This window comes from Lissotriton helveticus, chromosome 8, assembly GCF_964261635.1.
Source record: "Lissotriton helveticus chromosome 8, aLisHel1.1, whole genome shotgun sequence".
Taxonomy (NCBI): Eukaryota; Metazoa; Chordata; class Amphibia; order Caudata; family Salamandridae; genus Lissotriton; species Lissotriton helveticus.
In genome coordinates, this window is record NC_136069.1 from 1324186818 (window position 1) to 1324201487 (window position 14670).

The window sequence follows — 14670 nt, forward strand, 5'->3', positions numbered from 1 at the left end:
TTTATTAGTAGATATTTACACTTTTTATAAACCTGGTCAGTACTTTCTCTTCTTTAATATTTTAAGTGTATTTATAGACTTTTCAAATATTTATTCAGCACCTTCCCAAAGAGTTGGTCGTAGTTTGTATGTCTGCAACATACTTCTGGCATATTTACAAGAAGCTGACGCATCTCTACAGATGAGTCAGTTTTCCTGGGCTTGCGTGAGAAACCCTTGCGCCTGCATCAATTCACCATATTTACAATATGGCGCACCACGGTGCAAGGATTGACAGAAGCGTCTAAAATTTGGACGCATCTGTCGGAGCAAAAGGCATGCATTGTTGGAGTTGTGTCGCAAGCACAACACAACTCCATCAATGTGTGAGAGGGCTATTCTTAATATACTGATTCACTCCTTACACCTGCTCCAAGCAGGTGTAGGGTTTTGACTTAGTGACACCCTAGAAGTGGCGCAGTGAAATCTTGCAGATTTCAGTGCGCCACTTCTACGAGGCTTTTGTTCCAGCATGGGTACGCCCACCCCGCATACATTATACCTGACTCAAGTATAATGTGCCACAGTGCTTTACAAGGGGGCACATCTCCCTACATGCGTCACATTGTAAATGGGCCACAATGTGGCGCATTGTTTACGCCGCCACTGGATCACAAAAAGTGACGCAACAGCATCGCAAAAGTGTTGCAAGGGGTTTTTAATTCTGCCCCTTCATTCTTACAATGTCTATGGTGTACCTTAAAGGATTGTGCTAGGGGGGTGGGTTGAGTAAAGGAGCTTTAGTAGTACTTATTATGTAAAGAAATTAGTGCACGCAATCAAAGTTTTTCTCAAGAACCTGCTGCCAAATTCTGGGGCTGCCAATTACTAGGCTGTTTACCATTGATTCCTCCTTCTGCTTCTGTCTTCTACAACCCTACATGTCCTGTCTCTTTATCCCACTCTTGCAAATTATGTATTATTCATGCCTTGTCACTTTTCAACTATTTCCTTATCTCTTTACTTCTCCCTTTACTGCCTTTCTCTCTCTCTTGCTCTTAGTTAAAGTCTGATGATAAAAACATGAGTCCCGGTACCCAAAAATGAGTGTTGGTGCCCACCAACTTCAACTTCCATTGCAAATTAAGCACTAAGCTTAGGGTAAGTCTCAAGGTGGAAACACAGGTACCCTGTAATTATGCGTAAAACTAATATCAACCTAATAGAGAAAGACTGTCATGGGAATGTTCTCTGTGGACTGGTCTGGCCAGTCCATGGCTGATAATTTCCCAGAACAACTGGTAGAGTGAAAACAGCCAACAGTTTGTAATTAAGTCAGCCTAGCATCTGTGATTATTTACTATTTAATGAACACGTGATGGGGAAAGATGCCTATGTAGGGAGTAATGATTTACAAAGTATAAGTGTCGCTAGGCTCTTCACTATGTCCGATGAGAAAGGCAGGAAGTAGGCTTTTATTATCATCCCACCTTGTTGGGCACTGTCCCATTTGGTTACTTGGCAGTGAATGAAGGTACTGAAGATGAAACTGAAAATAGCTCAAGCTATTCCCTCTTTGGGTCCAGAGACTTACCACCTTGGTATCCAAGCAAGCAGCAAAGTAATTTCCAAAATGAAATGTGCACCAATTCATCTGAAACCCTAGTGTTTATGGAGCCATTAACTGGGTTTTCACTGGCAGAGGGTTTACTAAATGAACCTTTGTATCATCACGCTTCCTCAGTTCCATTACATGTTTGACCTAATACCATGGTAGCAGGGATGAGTTGGCAGTGCAGCCTCTTCCTATAGGCTGTGCTAGATTTACCTATCTTACCCTGACTTTGAAATGGCTCTAGCTGTGCACATGCCGCTTTGCATGCTTCAGCATTTATCAATACTCAAATAGCTTAACTGGGCACTTCCTTTCCACACACACTGGTGCTTTCTATAGAATTCCTTACTTATACTTGTGTTAGGACAGTTGGTCCAATGAGTAAGAATTTGTCTTCGGTAGTATGTGATGTAAAAAGTTGAACTGGCCTATGGGAAACATGAGACATTTCCCAACAGGCTGGGTCCTCTCCAAGGCTAGATTGGCTGACACCTTTATTCATAATATAGTTGTCATGACTTGGCTGAATGTGCCTTATCATTCCCAGTCTTTCAGGTTTCCTGATCTGTAGGCATTTTTTCTAACATGGCCATACGTCACCCTGATGCGCTCCCTAACAGGGCATGCATGGATAGCACATACGTTCCGCTGAAGCTTAATGCCAGGTATCACATTAGTCCCTCTTCCAGTCAACTGCACAGTCAAAAGAAGAACTCCTGCAGTCCTCTCAAAGTGTTCACTGTTATTAGGCATAGGTCATCCTTGGAGCACAATCACATTTTGGGTTTTTTACTCTGGCACTTCTGTTTACAGAAATTTGTGACTGGAATGGTCTTTTAATGTTGTCCATCTTGATAGCACCATAACCATCTGTGAATATTTAATGTTTACATTCACCTAAAATCCTATGAAAGGCCTGTTTATTAGTAAACACATATGAAAGATTAACCAGTAGACTCATACCTATTCTCACACCCTATCATTTGAGTGGGATAGTGAAAGTAAGAAGCAGGACAGTTAGTGATCAGAACCTCACCAACTGGTTAGGCCATCCTAATGTTTGTCGGAAAGTGGTCCATAGAGACAGGCTTCATAAAGGTACAGGCCCTGATTTAGGGATGAGTGGAAGTAGAAAATCTAATTTGTGGAGGTAAAGCAAAATATTTTGCTAGAGGATTCTTCCTTAGTAAAGATTCTGCTAGCTGTATTACCTCTGGGGTACAATCACTAGTGTTTTGGTACGTTTATCAACAGTTTCCCCGCGTATAGACAATGAGGTACACCATATTTCCTCCTCAAATTAAAGGATTTTCCATTGCCACCTGATTCTAAAGCAGGCTGATAGTTTGGAATTAGTTGATGACTGGAAGGAGTCGCTACAAGTTTTAGAACTATGAAATTATCCTCTCTTTTTCTACTTTCACTGGTAGTTTTATTATTGCATTTTTTGCCCTCTTGCAACTTTTTCGTCTTCTATTATTATAGATATCCAACTGCAATCGTATGATATTGGTCTAATATTTTTTTTACTTACCTGTAGAATTGTATTCCAGGCACTTGTTCTTTAAAATTGTTCTCCTCTACCACCCTACCAAGGAAAGAAAGTTTGTTGGTGGAGCTAGTCAGATAAGCGAGAAGATGATGGATTGCCTGAAAGGTAGAGTGAAGCTGGAGAGACCCGTCGTTCGTATTGATCAATCTGGAGATTCCGTCATTGTGGAAACACTTAACCATGAGAGATACGAGGTAATTTAAGTGCAAAAAATCTAATACTGATACCATTAAAGGGAAATACAACTGTTTAAATTCAGTGTCATATAATGGTTTTCACATAGCAGAATCTTCACAATATTTACTTAACAATTTGAATGAATTTTGGAAAAATAAAATGTGGTGCTATCCAGGTCTCCAATTTCCTTCCTCGTTGTAACGCCGTCACATATTTGACATATTAGAAAGTAACACCTGGCTAAATATAGTGGGGCAGATTTATGAGGCACTTGCGCCTCTTTGCGCCGCAATTGAGTCACTTAATTTGACGCAACGGCGGCGCAAACACTGCGTCCTATTTACAACGTGACGCATCTAGGAGATACGTCACGTTGGAAAGCCCTGTGCCATGAGGAGGCGTTCCTGCGCAGGGGGGGGGGGGGCGTTCCTGCGCAGGAACGCCTCCTAAAAGTGGCTGAGTGAAATCTATGAGATTTCACTCAGTCACTTTCTACGTCAATTCCTTACGCATGCTTGAAGCAGGCATGAGGGTGATGCACCATGCATTGTAGGGGTGGCCCCTGTGCATTGCAGGAGTCATGTCGCACTTGCGACATGACTCCAGCAATGCGCCGCCCGTACGCCGAAAGATGCGTCACGCATCTTCCCTGCCTTGCACCATGGTGCGCCGCATTGTAAATGCGGCGCACCATGGGTGGCGGAGCTGTGGCGCACTGTGGCGCACATTAACTGGCGCATCCCTGGGGATGCGCCAGTTAACATAAATCTGCCCCAGTGAGGTTAAATGTTGGATTGAGGCATGCACAATAAGGTTATCTTGTTTATGTGCTACCTTATTATCCCTTGTTTTACATACATACTTTATCCTTCAATTCCATATATATATATATACTTGTTGACTGATACAGATTGGAAAAGTTCGGTGGTTTTATTTTGTTCAGTGACTCTGTGAAGATTGCCTTTGTTAAATGTTAAGTGAATGAATATAGGGTACTTACTACAATGTTGCAAGATCTCTATTTTGCTTACCTCACCTCTGCAGCAGGTTTATGCTGTATCTTTAGGTATGTATCTTTAGGTATTTATAAAGCAAAACCATAGTTGGCCATCCACTGAGCACTATTAAGGGGTCGCTGGTCCTTAAAAATGCATATAGTCTCTAAATAACACATGTACTTTGATGATGTCTGTGGGTAGCTGCATCTCCTCTTAATATACACTATATGTTCACAGATCGTTGGCTGAAGCTTCTGAATCAACTTGAATAAAATTCATTTTATTTCAATGTGTTTTAGCACAAAGAAGCCAGAGAGCATCATAGGTCTGTCAATATTTGACACCTCAAACACGGGTCACATAGAACCTTGGATGAGCATCAAAGCCATGCATAAGAGTAAACCACCAAGAACACGTCCCTTGATGAAAAGGCAAAATGTTCCTCAGCACAGACTGTCAACACAATACTGTCAAGAAGACAACTTGGTGACCATCCTAATGAAGCACTCATTCAAAGTTTTGCTCTTTTTAGGTCTCGTAGCGAGGGTAAACCCCGCCCCTCTTCTCCATTGGCTGGCCTCCTAAACGGCGGCCAGCCATTGGAGAAGATGTCTCAGTGTCGTCATTCTCTCCATCTTAGCCCCATCCTTTTCGGATTGGGGGGCGTGTTTTTTAGTTTTTTTCTACTAGTGACGTTTTCAGTCAAAAACACGCCCCCCAATCGCAAAAGGACAGCACTTAGATCGAAAGAATAACCATTTGTCTCTAAGTCCCGTACTTTTCAGACTGGGGGGCGTGTTTTTGACTGTTGTTTACATCCTAGAAAACACGCCCCCCAATCCGAAAAGGACGGGGCTTAAATGGCAGCGCTTGTTGCACTTCCCTCCAAGGACGGGCGCTCTTGTGCCAGGGAGCTGCCAGTGTGCTAGCCAAGATGAAACTGAAGGGTTCTCGAGGCAGACCTCCACGCAGAGGGCTCTTCCCCGGAGGGCGCTGTAGCCTGTCGTGGCGTCACTTTGATGCTGTTTTATTTTCATTGCATGCTACTGAGGGACTCGCAGGCATTTGGCTCCTTTAATGTGCTCATTTATTCCTGACACGCACAGCATGACTGTACCAAAGCGCAGCATGGCAGATTAAAGGCGTCGCGCGCCAGTGCGGATCAGACAAGCAGAGTCCTGGGAAGGGAAAAGCAGGTGAAAGGGGACGGGCACCTCAAGGAAGCCAAATAGAAGAATAGCCAAAGATGAAGCAAAAGGCAGGGAGCTGGCCCTACCAATAGACTGGGTAGTGATAAAAAAAAATACAACCAGTCTATGGGAAGATAAAACCAAGAGCAGTAACAAATGTGGCGAGATTCTGGCGGTGCACTATGGGAGATCAGAAGTGCAGAGGGGGTAGTAGGGGTGGTGTTTATGGCGGGGAGTATAATGTGACAGCCAGGGAGTACATTATAGCAATCTGGCGAGAGCAGTATCATGTTCGGCGAGGGCAGTATGGTGGCCGGGTTGCTGTTTGGCAGCTGGAAGAGTGCAGTGTGACAGCCAGTGAGCGCAGCAGGGATCGGTGTGTCGGAGCCACCTAAAGAGAGTTGTGATGAAACAGTACAAGCACCCCCACCCCCCATCATCCTCTCTTCAGGGGACCCTCTCATCATATTCTGGGAGAGAGGGGAGCATTACGCCCCTGGGTATGGGGTCCAAGTGAGAGCAGCCGGGGTGTCGTGGCCCCGTCAGTGGCCTCACAGGATCTTGGTCGAGAGAGTGGTACTCGCCTAGTCTGCCTAATTAGCATATTCTGTAGTCCTGTGTATCTCCCTCTGTGAACTTGGGTGGGGTCGGTGGGGACCATGCCCCGCCCCCTCCTCACTCCCACGCCCTCAAAGTTTATAGGGTAATGACTTACATCATTGAGCCCCCCTCTGATCACCGCTGCTCCTGAGAGATCGTCACAATCCAGCATTCAAATTATGACATTCCACCCGGGATATCCACATTCCAGAGCCTGACGAACGTGTGCCCGATGGAAGCGAGACGGCCACTCAGCCCCTCTCTCTTTCCACACACATATTCCACAAAATCCTTTCTTATTTAGTTCTTTTCTTTATAGGAATAACCCTAGTGGGCGAGGGTTCTACAACAATAAACATTGTGCTTTTTCTACAAGCGAGGATTAGCCCACCACCACCACATCCACCACCACCACCACATCCACTATCACCACCACATCCACCACCACCACCACATCCACCACATCCACCACCACATCCACCACCACCACATCCACCACCACTACATCCACCACATCCACCACCATCACCACCACATCCACCACCCCACATCCTCCACCACCACATCCACCACCACCACCACATCCACCACTTCCACCACATCCACCACCACCACATCCACCTCCACCACCACATCCACCACCACATCCACCACCACCACCACCACCACATCCACCATCACCACCTCATCCACCACCACCCCCACATCCACCACCGCCACCACATCCACCACCACCACATCCACCACCACATCCACCACATCCAGCACCACATCCACCACCACCACATCCACCACCACTACATCCACCACATCCACCACCATCACCAAAACATTCACCACCACCACCAAAACATCCTCCACCACCACATCCACCACCACCACCACATCCACCACCGCCACCACATCCACCACCACATCCACCACCACATCCACCACCACCACATCCACCACCACCTCCACATCCACCACCGCCACATCCACCACCGACACCACATCCACCACCACCACATCCACCTCCACCACCACATCCACCTCCACCACCACATCCACCACAACATCCACCACAACATGCACCACCACATCCACATCCACATCCACCACATCCACATCCACCACCACCACATCCACATTCACCACCACCACATCCACCACCACATCCACCACCACCACATCCACCAGATCCACCACCACCACCACATCCACCATCACCACCATATCCACCACCACTACCACATCCACCACCACCACATCCACCACCACCACATCCACCACCGCATCCACCACCGCATCCACCACCACCACATCCACCACCACATTCACAACCACATCCACCACATCCACCACCACATCCACCACCACATCGGCCGCCACCCCATCCACCACCACCACATCCACCACCACATCCACCTCCACCACCACATCCACCACTATATCCACCACCACATCCACATCCACCACCACCACATCCACCACCACTACATCCACCACATCCACCACCACCACATCCACCACCACATCCACCACCACCACATCCACCACATCCACATCCACCACCAACACCACCACATCCACCACCACCACATCCACCACCACCACATCCACCACCACCACATACACCATCACCACATCCACCACCACCACCACATCCACCACCACCGAATCCACCACCACCACATACACCACCACCACATCCACCACCACATCCGCCACAACATCCACCACCACTACATATACCACCACCACCATATCCACCACCAGCGCCTCATCCAACACCACCACCACATCCACCACCACCACATCCACCACCACATCCACCACCACATCCAAATCCACCACCACCACCACATCCACCACCACCACATCCACCACCACATCCACCACACCCACATCCACCACATCCACCACCACCACATCCACCACCACCACATCCACCACCACCACATCCACCACCACCACATCCACCACCACATCCACCACCACTACCACCACATCCACCATCACCACATCCACCACCAGCTCATCCACCACATCCACCACCACCACATCCACCACATCTATGTGTGTGTGTGTGTGTGGCTCTATGTGTGTGTGTGGCTCTCTTTGTGTGTGTGTTGGTGCAAATGCAATAGGTCTCGCATTTGCGAGAGATTAAGCTATTGGCATCGTAAATGACAATGCCATTTATTTATCTGTTTTCAAAACCAACACATAAATAAAAAATGTGTCATTTACAATGCCAATAGTTCTAAATTTTGCAAAGGAGAGTCCGTTGCATTGTAAATGCTTGTTAAATCCCTGAGTTCCTTCTCTGAAGCTACAAGTATTGCCAAGTTATTACAAACAACCTTAGGACACTAACATTTCAGTTCTATTAACTACAGAGGGAGTGCTTACATATATTGCATGAAGGTTGGACATGCAATATTAAAACACAGTGTAACATCAATATCTTTGTGTCTCTGGTGGATAGGGATGAATCAATCATACCTAATGACTGGCCCTAAGATAAGCCTCGCCCAATTGTCAACATGTATTGGGACAGATTGAACAAGACACCTAGTACTGGTGTGTCCCCACCAGACGTAGGTTTGTAAGACCAAGATCACACATGTAACCTATAGGATTTTCTAGATACTAGTCAGAACTGTGGCTACATGATAATGTTTGTTATTTTTAAGTCCATGATATCAGTCAGTCAGTCAGTCAGAGAGCTTTATTTCGGTAAACATACCATAAAAAGGCGAAGCACAAATACACACATAAAATAACAATAAAAACTGGTGGTACAGAATTTAAGAATAATGGGAAGAAATTTCATATAAACAGTTCCTCCCAAAGTTAAAAACATCAATTAAAACACAAAAACAACGATATATAAACATTTTCTAATGATATAATAAATTACAACAAATTACAACACTCGCCTAGAGATAGCCCTTAGCGCAGGGTACGAGCTTCCAACTTTAATATTGCACATCTCGTATACCACATGGACTGGAGGAATCTAGCTGTGGCAAACACTATCAAGGGGGAAGTATCATATTTTAGAATCCTAAAAACCTCCCTGTAGTCCCTAAAGCCCCTAGCCCTACACAGCTGCAGAATCCATTTCTCCCTAGCCCTGGCGTAGGAAGGGCAGAAGAGCAGAACATGCAGATCTGTCTCTCTACCATTCAAACACCCTGGGCAAGTGCTCGCCGTTGGGAGGGCATTCCGCCATTTATGTGTTACAGCCCTCAGTGGCAATGAGCCGTGTCTAAGCTGGATAAACAGTTTCTTGGCCAAGGGAGGCTGGATATCATCCAGGAAGGCTTTGAAGTGGGGATGGGCATTAATGTTCAAAAAAGTATCAGTCAGCCTACCCAAGGTAGAATTACATGTTAAGAACTCCAGTCGGGGAGGAGGAGCTACGCTACGACTCAAGATGGCCGCATAAGCTCCCGGCTCCGTCGACCTCCGCCAACAGCTCGATTATCCTGTCTTTCATCCTGTCTGCACACCTGATTTTCTTGTCTATGAAGGTTTACTGCTTCCAGAGGTGCACTCCCGAGATTTCTACCTTATCGGCTGACGAAGATAGGCCGTGTTTCTATTCTCGGCTTAACATCGTGTTGAAGCCGGGGCCTCGATTTCTAGACTACCCGAGTCGGAGTTGAACAACATCGGCCGTGAGACCTGGACTGAGCCCGGTCTCCCGAAGAGTGCCTGAATTGTTGATTTTTCTGACGATCCTTTGAACGATCCACACCCGGGACACGCCAGCGTGCCACGCTGGCTGCTGTGGTGGAGGCCCGGCGCCCGGAGCCCTTTCTGCCCCGTGGGGGTCGACGGGCTGGGTCCTCCATGACGGCGAAGGTGTGTTCTATAAGACGAGGAGCGCCCATTATTTGTGATCAAATTTACGTGGCCTGTGACTCCGGAGCAGCCGGCCTCCGGGGTCCGAACCCGGCTCTGTCACCTACCGAGAGGAGATGGAGCGGACGGAGGGCACGCCATCACTACGGGCCGTTGTGGCCGCCATTGGGGCGCTCCATTCGCGCACAGTCGCTGTGTTCCGGACACTGATGGTGAAAGTGAACGGTATCCTGGCAGCTGAGGACGACACCTCGTTTGGTCTCCAGCTGGAGATGGTACCAGCGATGCATGGCATCTCAGAGGTCGGGGTCCCTGTGCATCGCCCGGACTTTATGATTCTCGACGGTCCCCTATTGCCGGCTAGCCAGCCCGTGCTTCTCACTAGTGTCTTTTGCCTGACCCTGCTGCCACCCATCACTTCTATGGACAAACTTCCATGTGGCCACGAGTTACTTGCTGATGGTTTCGGATGCTCGCTGTTTTGGACATCTTTCCTAGTTCGAGCCATGTACTTTTATCCTGTTTTCGATCCTCTTATGCTGCAAAGAACTTTTATGGACGCTCTGCCTTTTCCATCAAAATGGCGGCTCGAGTGGCGAGGACTCTTAGGACGGACCGTACTGGCCAGGGCTGAACTTTATCGCTGGGTTCCGATATAATAGCTTTTCTTAATGCCGGGGTTGTGCCTATATTGTGATGGGAATTGGGTGGCTGTTATTTATCCTACCGTGACTGGTTTGTATAATTGCTGAATATTGGTTTTATTGTGTCTCCGGGTGGTTGCTGTTGGCTGTGGTCATGGGAGTCCGGGAGTGTGTCTGCTTTCTCCTCCTCCGCTTTCTCTTTTCTTTCCCTCTCCTTTGGGGCAGTTCTTGGGCGACAGGCACGCTGTTAGTGGGGTAGGCCGTAGCCATTACAGTGGTGTAGGGTGGCGGGTGTGGGGGGGGTTTGTTATTTTAGTTTGTTTTGTTCTATGGTCTCTTTCTTCTTTTTCCGTCTGTCTCTGGGAGGGTTCTTACCTCTTTAGTAGGGTTGGCTGTCTTTCTTTCCCTTTTTCCTTTCTTATAAGGCTTCTACACTCAACTATGCTTTTAGGTTACTGGGGGGCGAGTTTTCAGAATGGTGCTCTGCTTTATTGTTTGCTGTCGTATTGTTTTTGCTCTAAGTCCGCCTCGGCGACTGTATTGTTTTGACAACGGTGTGGTTCATCAACTGATTCTGTTTGCTCTGCGGGGTACGTCCCCCCCTTACCTCTTCTTATTTTATTATGTGGTGTGACGCCATTGCTCCTGCAGCCGTTCCTACTCTACATAACTTAAAAAAACGAAAACCTCATATATCCTTATGCTTTGCAGTGCGCACTCACACATGACGTATCTATGATATGGCCTTTTTCGGTCGTGTTCTTGTTTCTACATCCTGATTCATTTGATACACTTGCGGCCGGCCCCTGTGGTTGTGGGCCTGCGCATGTAATACTTTGCAAGTTTCAATAAAGGTTTTTAAAAAAAAAAAAAAAAAAAAAAAAGAACTCCAGTCGGTGGCTCCTTAGAGCCGCATTCAGTAGTTTCTTGGAGAACAATGGGCAGGTGTCTTGGGGAGACAACCACAGATTGTAGTGTGTTTATCTAGGTACCTGAATCGATATTCCTATTCTTTGCCCTTGTCCGGTTATAAATCAATAATATCCCCACAACGGCATAGAAACCCTTTTCATAATTCAGTCATAGTGCATGCTGTCACATTAAGCAAGCCTATTCCTCCAGCCCCCTAGAAAGCACACCGAGTTCTTAAAAAAATCCAAGACTCCAGCAACCTGGGAAATCCCCACTGCTTTGTTTTGATTTCGTCCGAGAACTCCTGTAAAGCACTGTAAGAATGACCAGTTCTTAGTGACATCTTTATTGACGTCTTATGTCCAGCCTTACGTCAAACCCGGCACCTTTCAGGTATAAATATACCAACGTTGCCTTAAGCAAACACACAGTGGTAATCCTGGAGCAGAGCAGCTATCTACTTCCGAAGAGCCCAGCTGATGCGAGAGCCCACGGACGCTGCCCCTCCCTTTTGACACGCTGAGAAAGACGCTGTCTTTTCTCCTGCCGAGAAATCCAGCCTCCGGCGTTTCCAGCCTACCCTTGCGGGTGACTGGGATACCGAGTCCTGAGAGAGAGATAGCAGCCCTCCTGCCTTCTAATACCCAGGTACTGAACTGACTAAACCCTTACAGAGAATTCTTGAGTCAGATTCTTGGCAAAACAAACTTAACTTAAACTGCTACTTACTTACTCCCTCCCACGTATTAGGCTTAGGTCAGGTACACGGGGTAGGCGTAGTTAGAAGCACCAGTTGAGTACGATTAGTCAATGTATATATGTATGTATCTATTTTATCCATTTTAAAGTATCATATGGCTAAGAAACCATATCAATGCTTTTACAGTATTATTTCATAATCCTGCTTTTACTGTATGCACTTTACTTAACTATAAGCATTGCAATTGTAGCAATTCATTTCTCTTGTATGAGGAAAGAGACTGCTCAATAAATAACACCTTTTATTGAAAACGCCTGTCTCTCTTTTTCTCTGCAATCTGGTGAAACTAAGTACGCACCTTTGACTGAGTGAAATAGCTGTCTTTTGTTTTCACACGACTCTAGAGATATACTCTTATTCAGGGAGAGCAAAGTTGTCATGTTTTATGGTTGTCAGAAACTAAATCCCTTCTTGTCTATCCAGGGAGGTTAAACTCCTCCTCGCTTACTCGAGAAAGTTTCTAGTGAACTCTGAGCTAGCTGGCAAAAAACGTAAGTCTAATATAGTCAGTAGAGACCTAGTTAACCTCAGTCCTACGTCTACACTACTGAAGATATTATTCTAATGCGCAGAGCCTATTGGTACTATAGGAACTACACTACATGGCGCCCAACGTTTGGTAAGGCGATAAATCTAACGCAAGACGTAAGAGTAACTCAGTCGTGCTTTTTCACACAGACCCTTTCTCCCGTAAATACTCCAAAGACATCTGGAGTGGGTCAAAGGTTAAAAATCCGCCGGAACTTAGTAGGAAGAGATTTCTATGTATAGTTTTTGGTTTATTCAACGTTGAAGGATACAGTGTTCCAAAATATTGTGCACCTAATCTTTGTTTCCTTGAAAACCTGATCTGCAACAAAAACCTTCATGTCAGTAAAATGTCAGACGGTGGAGAAGACAGGGAGGCAGCCAGAATAGCAGCTCGTCTCCTAGAGGAAGACACTAGTCTCCTACAGACTGACCCGAATGCAATACTCATTCCGGTCAACATAAGAAAATCTATAACTCCTAAACTCATAGAAAATGGACTAACATCAAGAGGTGGTACAGTCATATTCGTTATTGAGAGACATGAATATCGGCAGACAGAGGTATTCTATTCATGGATAAACTTTCCAGCAGCAAACGCTGTCACACATGAATTCCACTATTACAAAATAGAGGAACCTCCGGAAGAGTACACCCCTTTCGAGGAGGTGGAAATCCCATTAAAATACCAAGAGCACCTGCTCTGGTTTAAAGGCGCCCTAAAACATAATAATCACATCACCAGGCTCGGTCCACTAGGTAGACCAGGAGCAACGTGGCCGGTTCTAGCCAGCTGCACACCACAACCTGACATGAATAAAATGTCTAGCGAAGAACTCTTAGTTAAAATAAAAGAATTAACACAGGCATATAGAGAGTTGGTTCAATTGGCAACAGAGGATATAAATTTCCTCCAGAAATTAAAAGAAACAGATATAGCAGAACAGCCATTTGAACTTGCCAGAATCATAGAAAAATCCTATGAAGAACTAGGAAGAGATAGTTTGGGTGGGAAACCAGTAAAACCCCAACTAACTGAAAATCCTGAAAAGATATTTATTAAAAATAATCTAAACACTCCAAAAAAGAGCTGGGATGGAAATAAACAATCCACTCCCAAAGAAAAAAGATTCCAGTCCAGAGGAAGGTCTCCTCGGCGGAGAGAAAGATCTCCGGACCAAGGACACAAGTCTCCCCAGAGGGAGCCCTCTGAGAAAAGATACAACCTTAGAAATAGGGATAATCTGAAGAAACCTGATAGATATCAAAATATTGATACACGTCCCTCTCGATCTTTTCAGACTTCCTCGCAGAAATCGGAAAGAAGAGGACGGTCAGAACACAGGGAAGAGCACGTCAAGTCCAAAGACAAGGAACCTGCTCATCAAAGTAAAAAATTACAATTTCCAAAAAAGAAGGTAGCCAGTATTAAAATAATCAAACATGCCGAAGATCCTGAGGACACAGCTGAAAAACGGAGAGTGGGCTCAGACAATGCTAGACAGCGCAGCAGAAGTGAGCATAGCTCGCAAGATCCTGATGAATCATCTGGAGACAGTGGACACGAATGAATACATTCAGGTGGAAACTGCAGACACCAGAGTTAGCAAACCTCATAAAATATACGAAATAACATTACGTATAGAGGGAGATAAGACTAGGAAAATAAGGGGTCTATTTTGGGATAACCTCTCCAAAGGCTATGACATCCTTTTAGCTGAAAAAGACTGGCCACCGGAGTTTGTCAGAGAGTGCCCTCATGGCAAAGAAATGATTATGCCTGCCTTCTAAAATCACATTCCAATTCATAAAAAATATACACTTGCAAGAAAGTGGGCAGTAGCCCAAGCTCCTGCATTA

The 14670-nt window shown here is 46.0% G+C and overlaps 1 protein-coding gene across 1 annotated transcript in view; it reads left to right on the plus strand.

Moving 5' to 3' along the window:
* LOC144773339 (amine oxidase [flavin-containing] A-like) overlaps positions 1-14670 on the plus strand; it is an 898284-nt gene that overhangs the window by 716224 nt on the left and 167390 nt on the right. The window contains exon 7 of the mRNA XM_078658305.1: positions 3191-3340. Within this exon, the coding sequence (XP_078514431.1) occupies positions 3191-3340 (150 nt within the window). The remainder of the gene's footprint in view (positions 1-3190; positions 3341-14670) is intronic.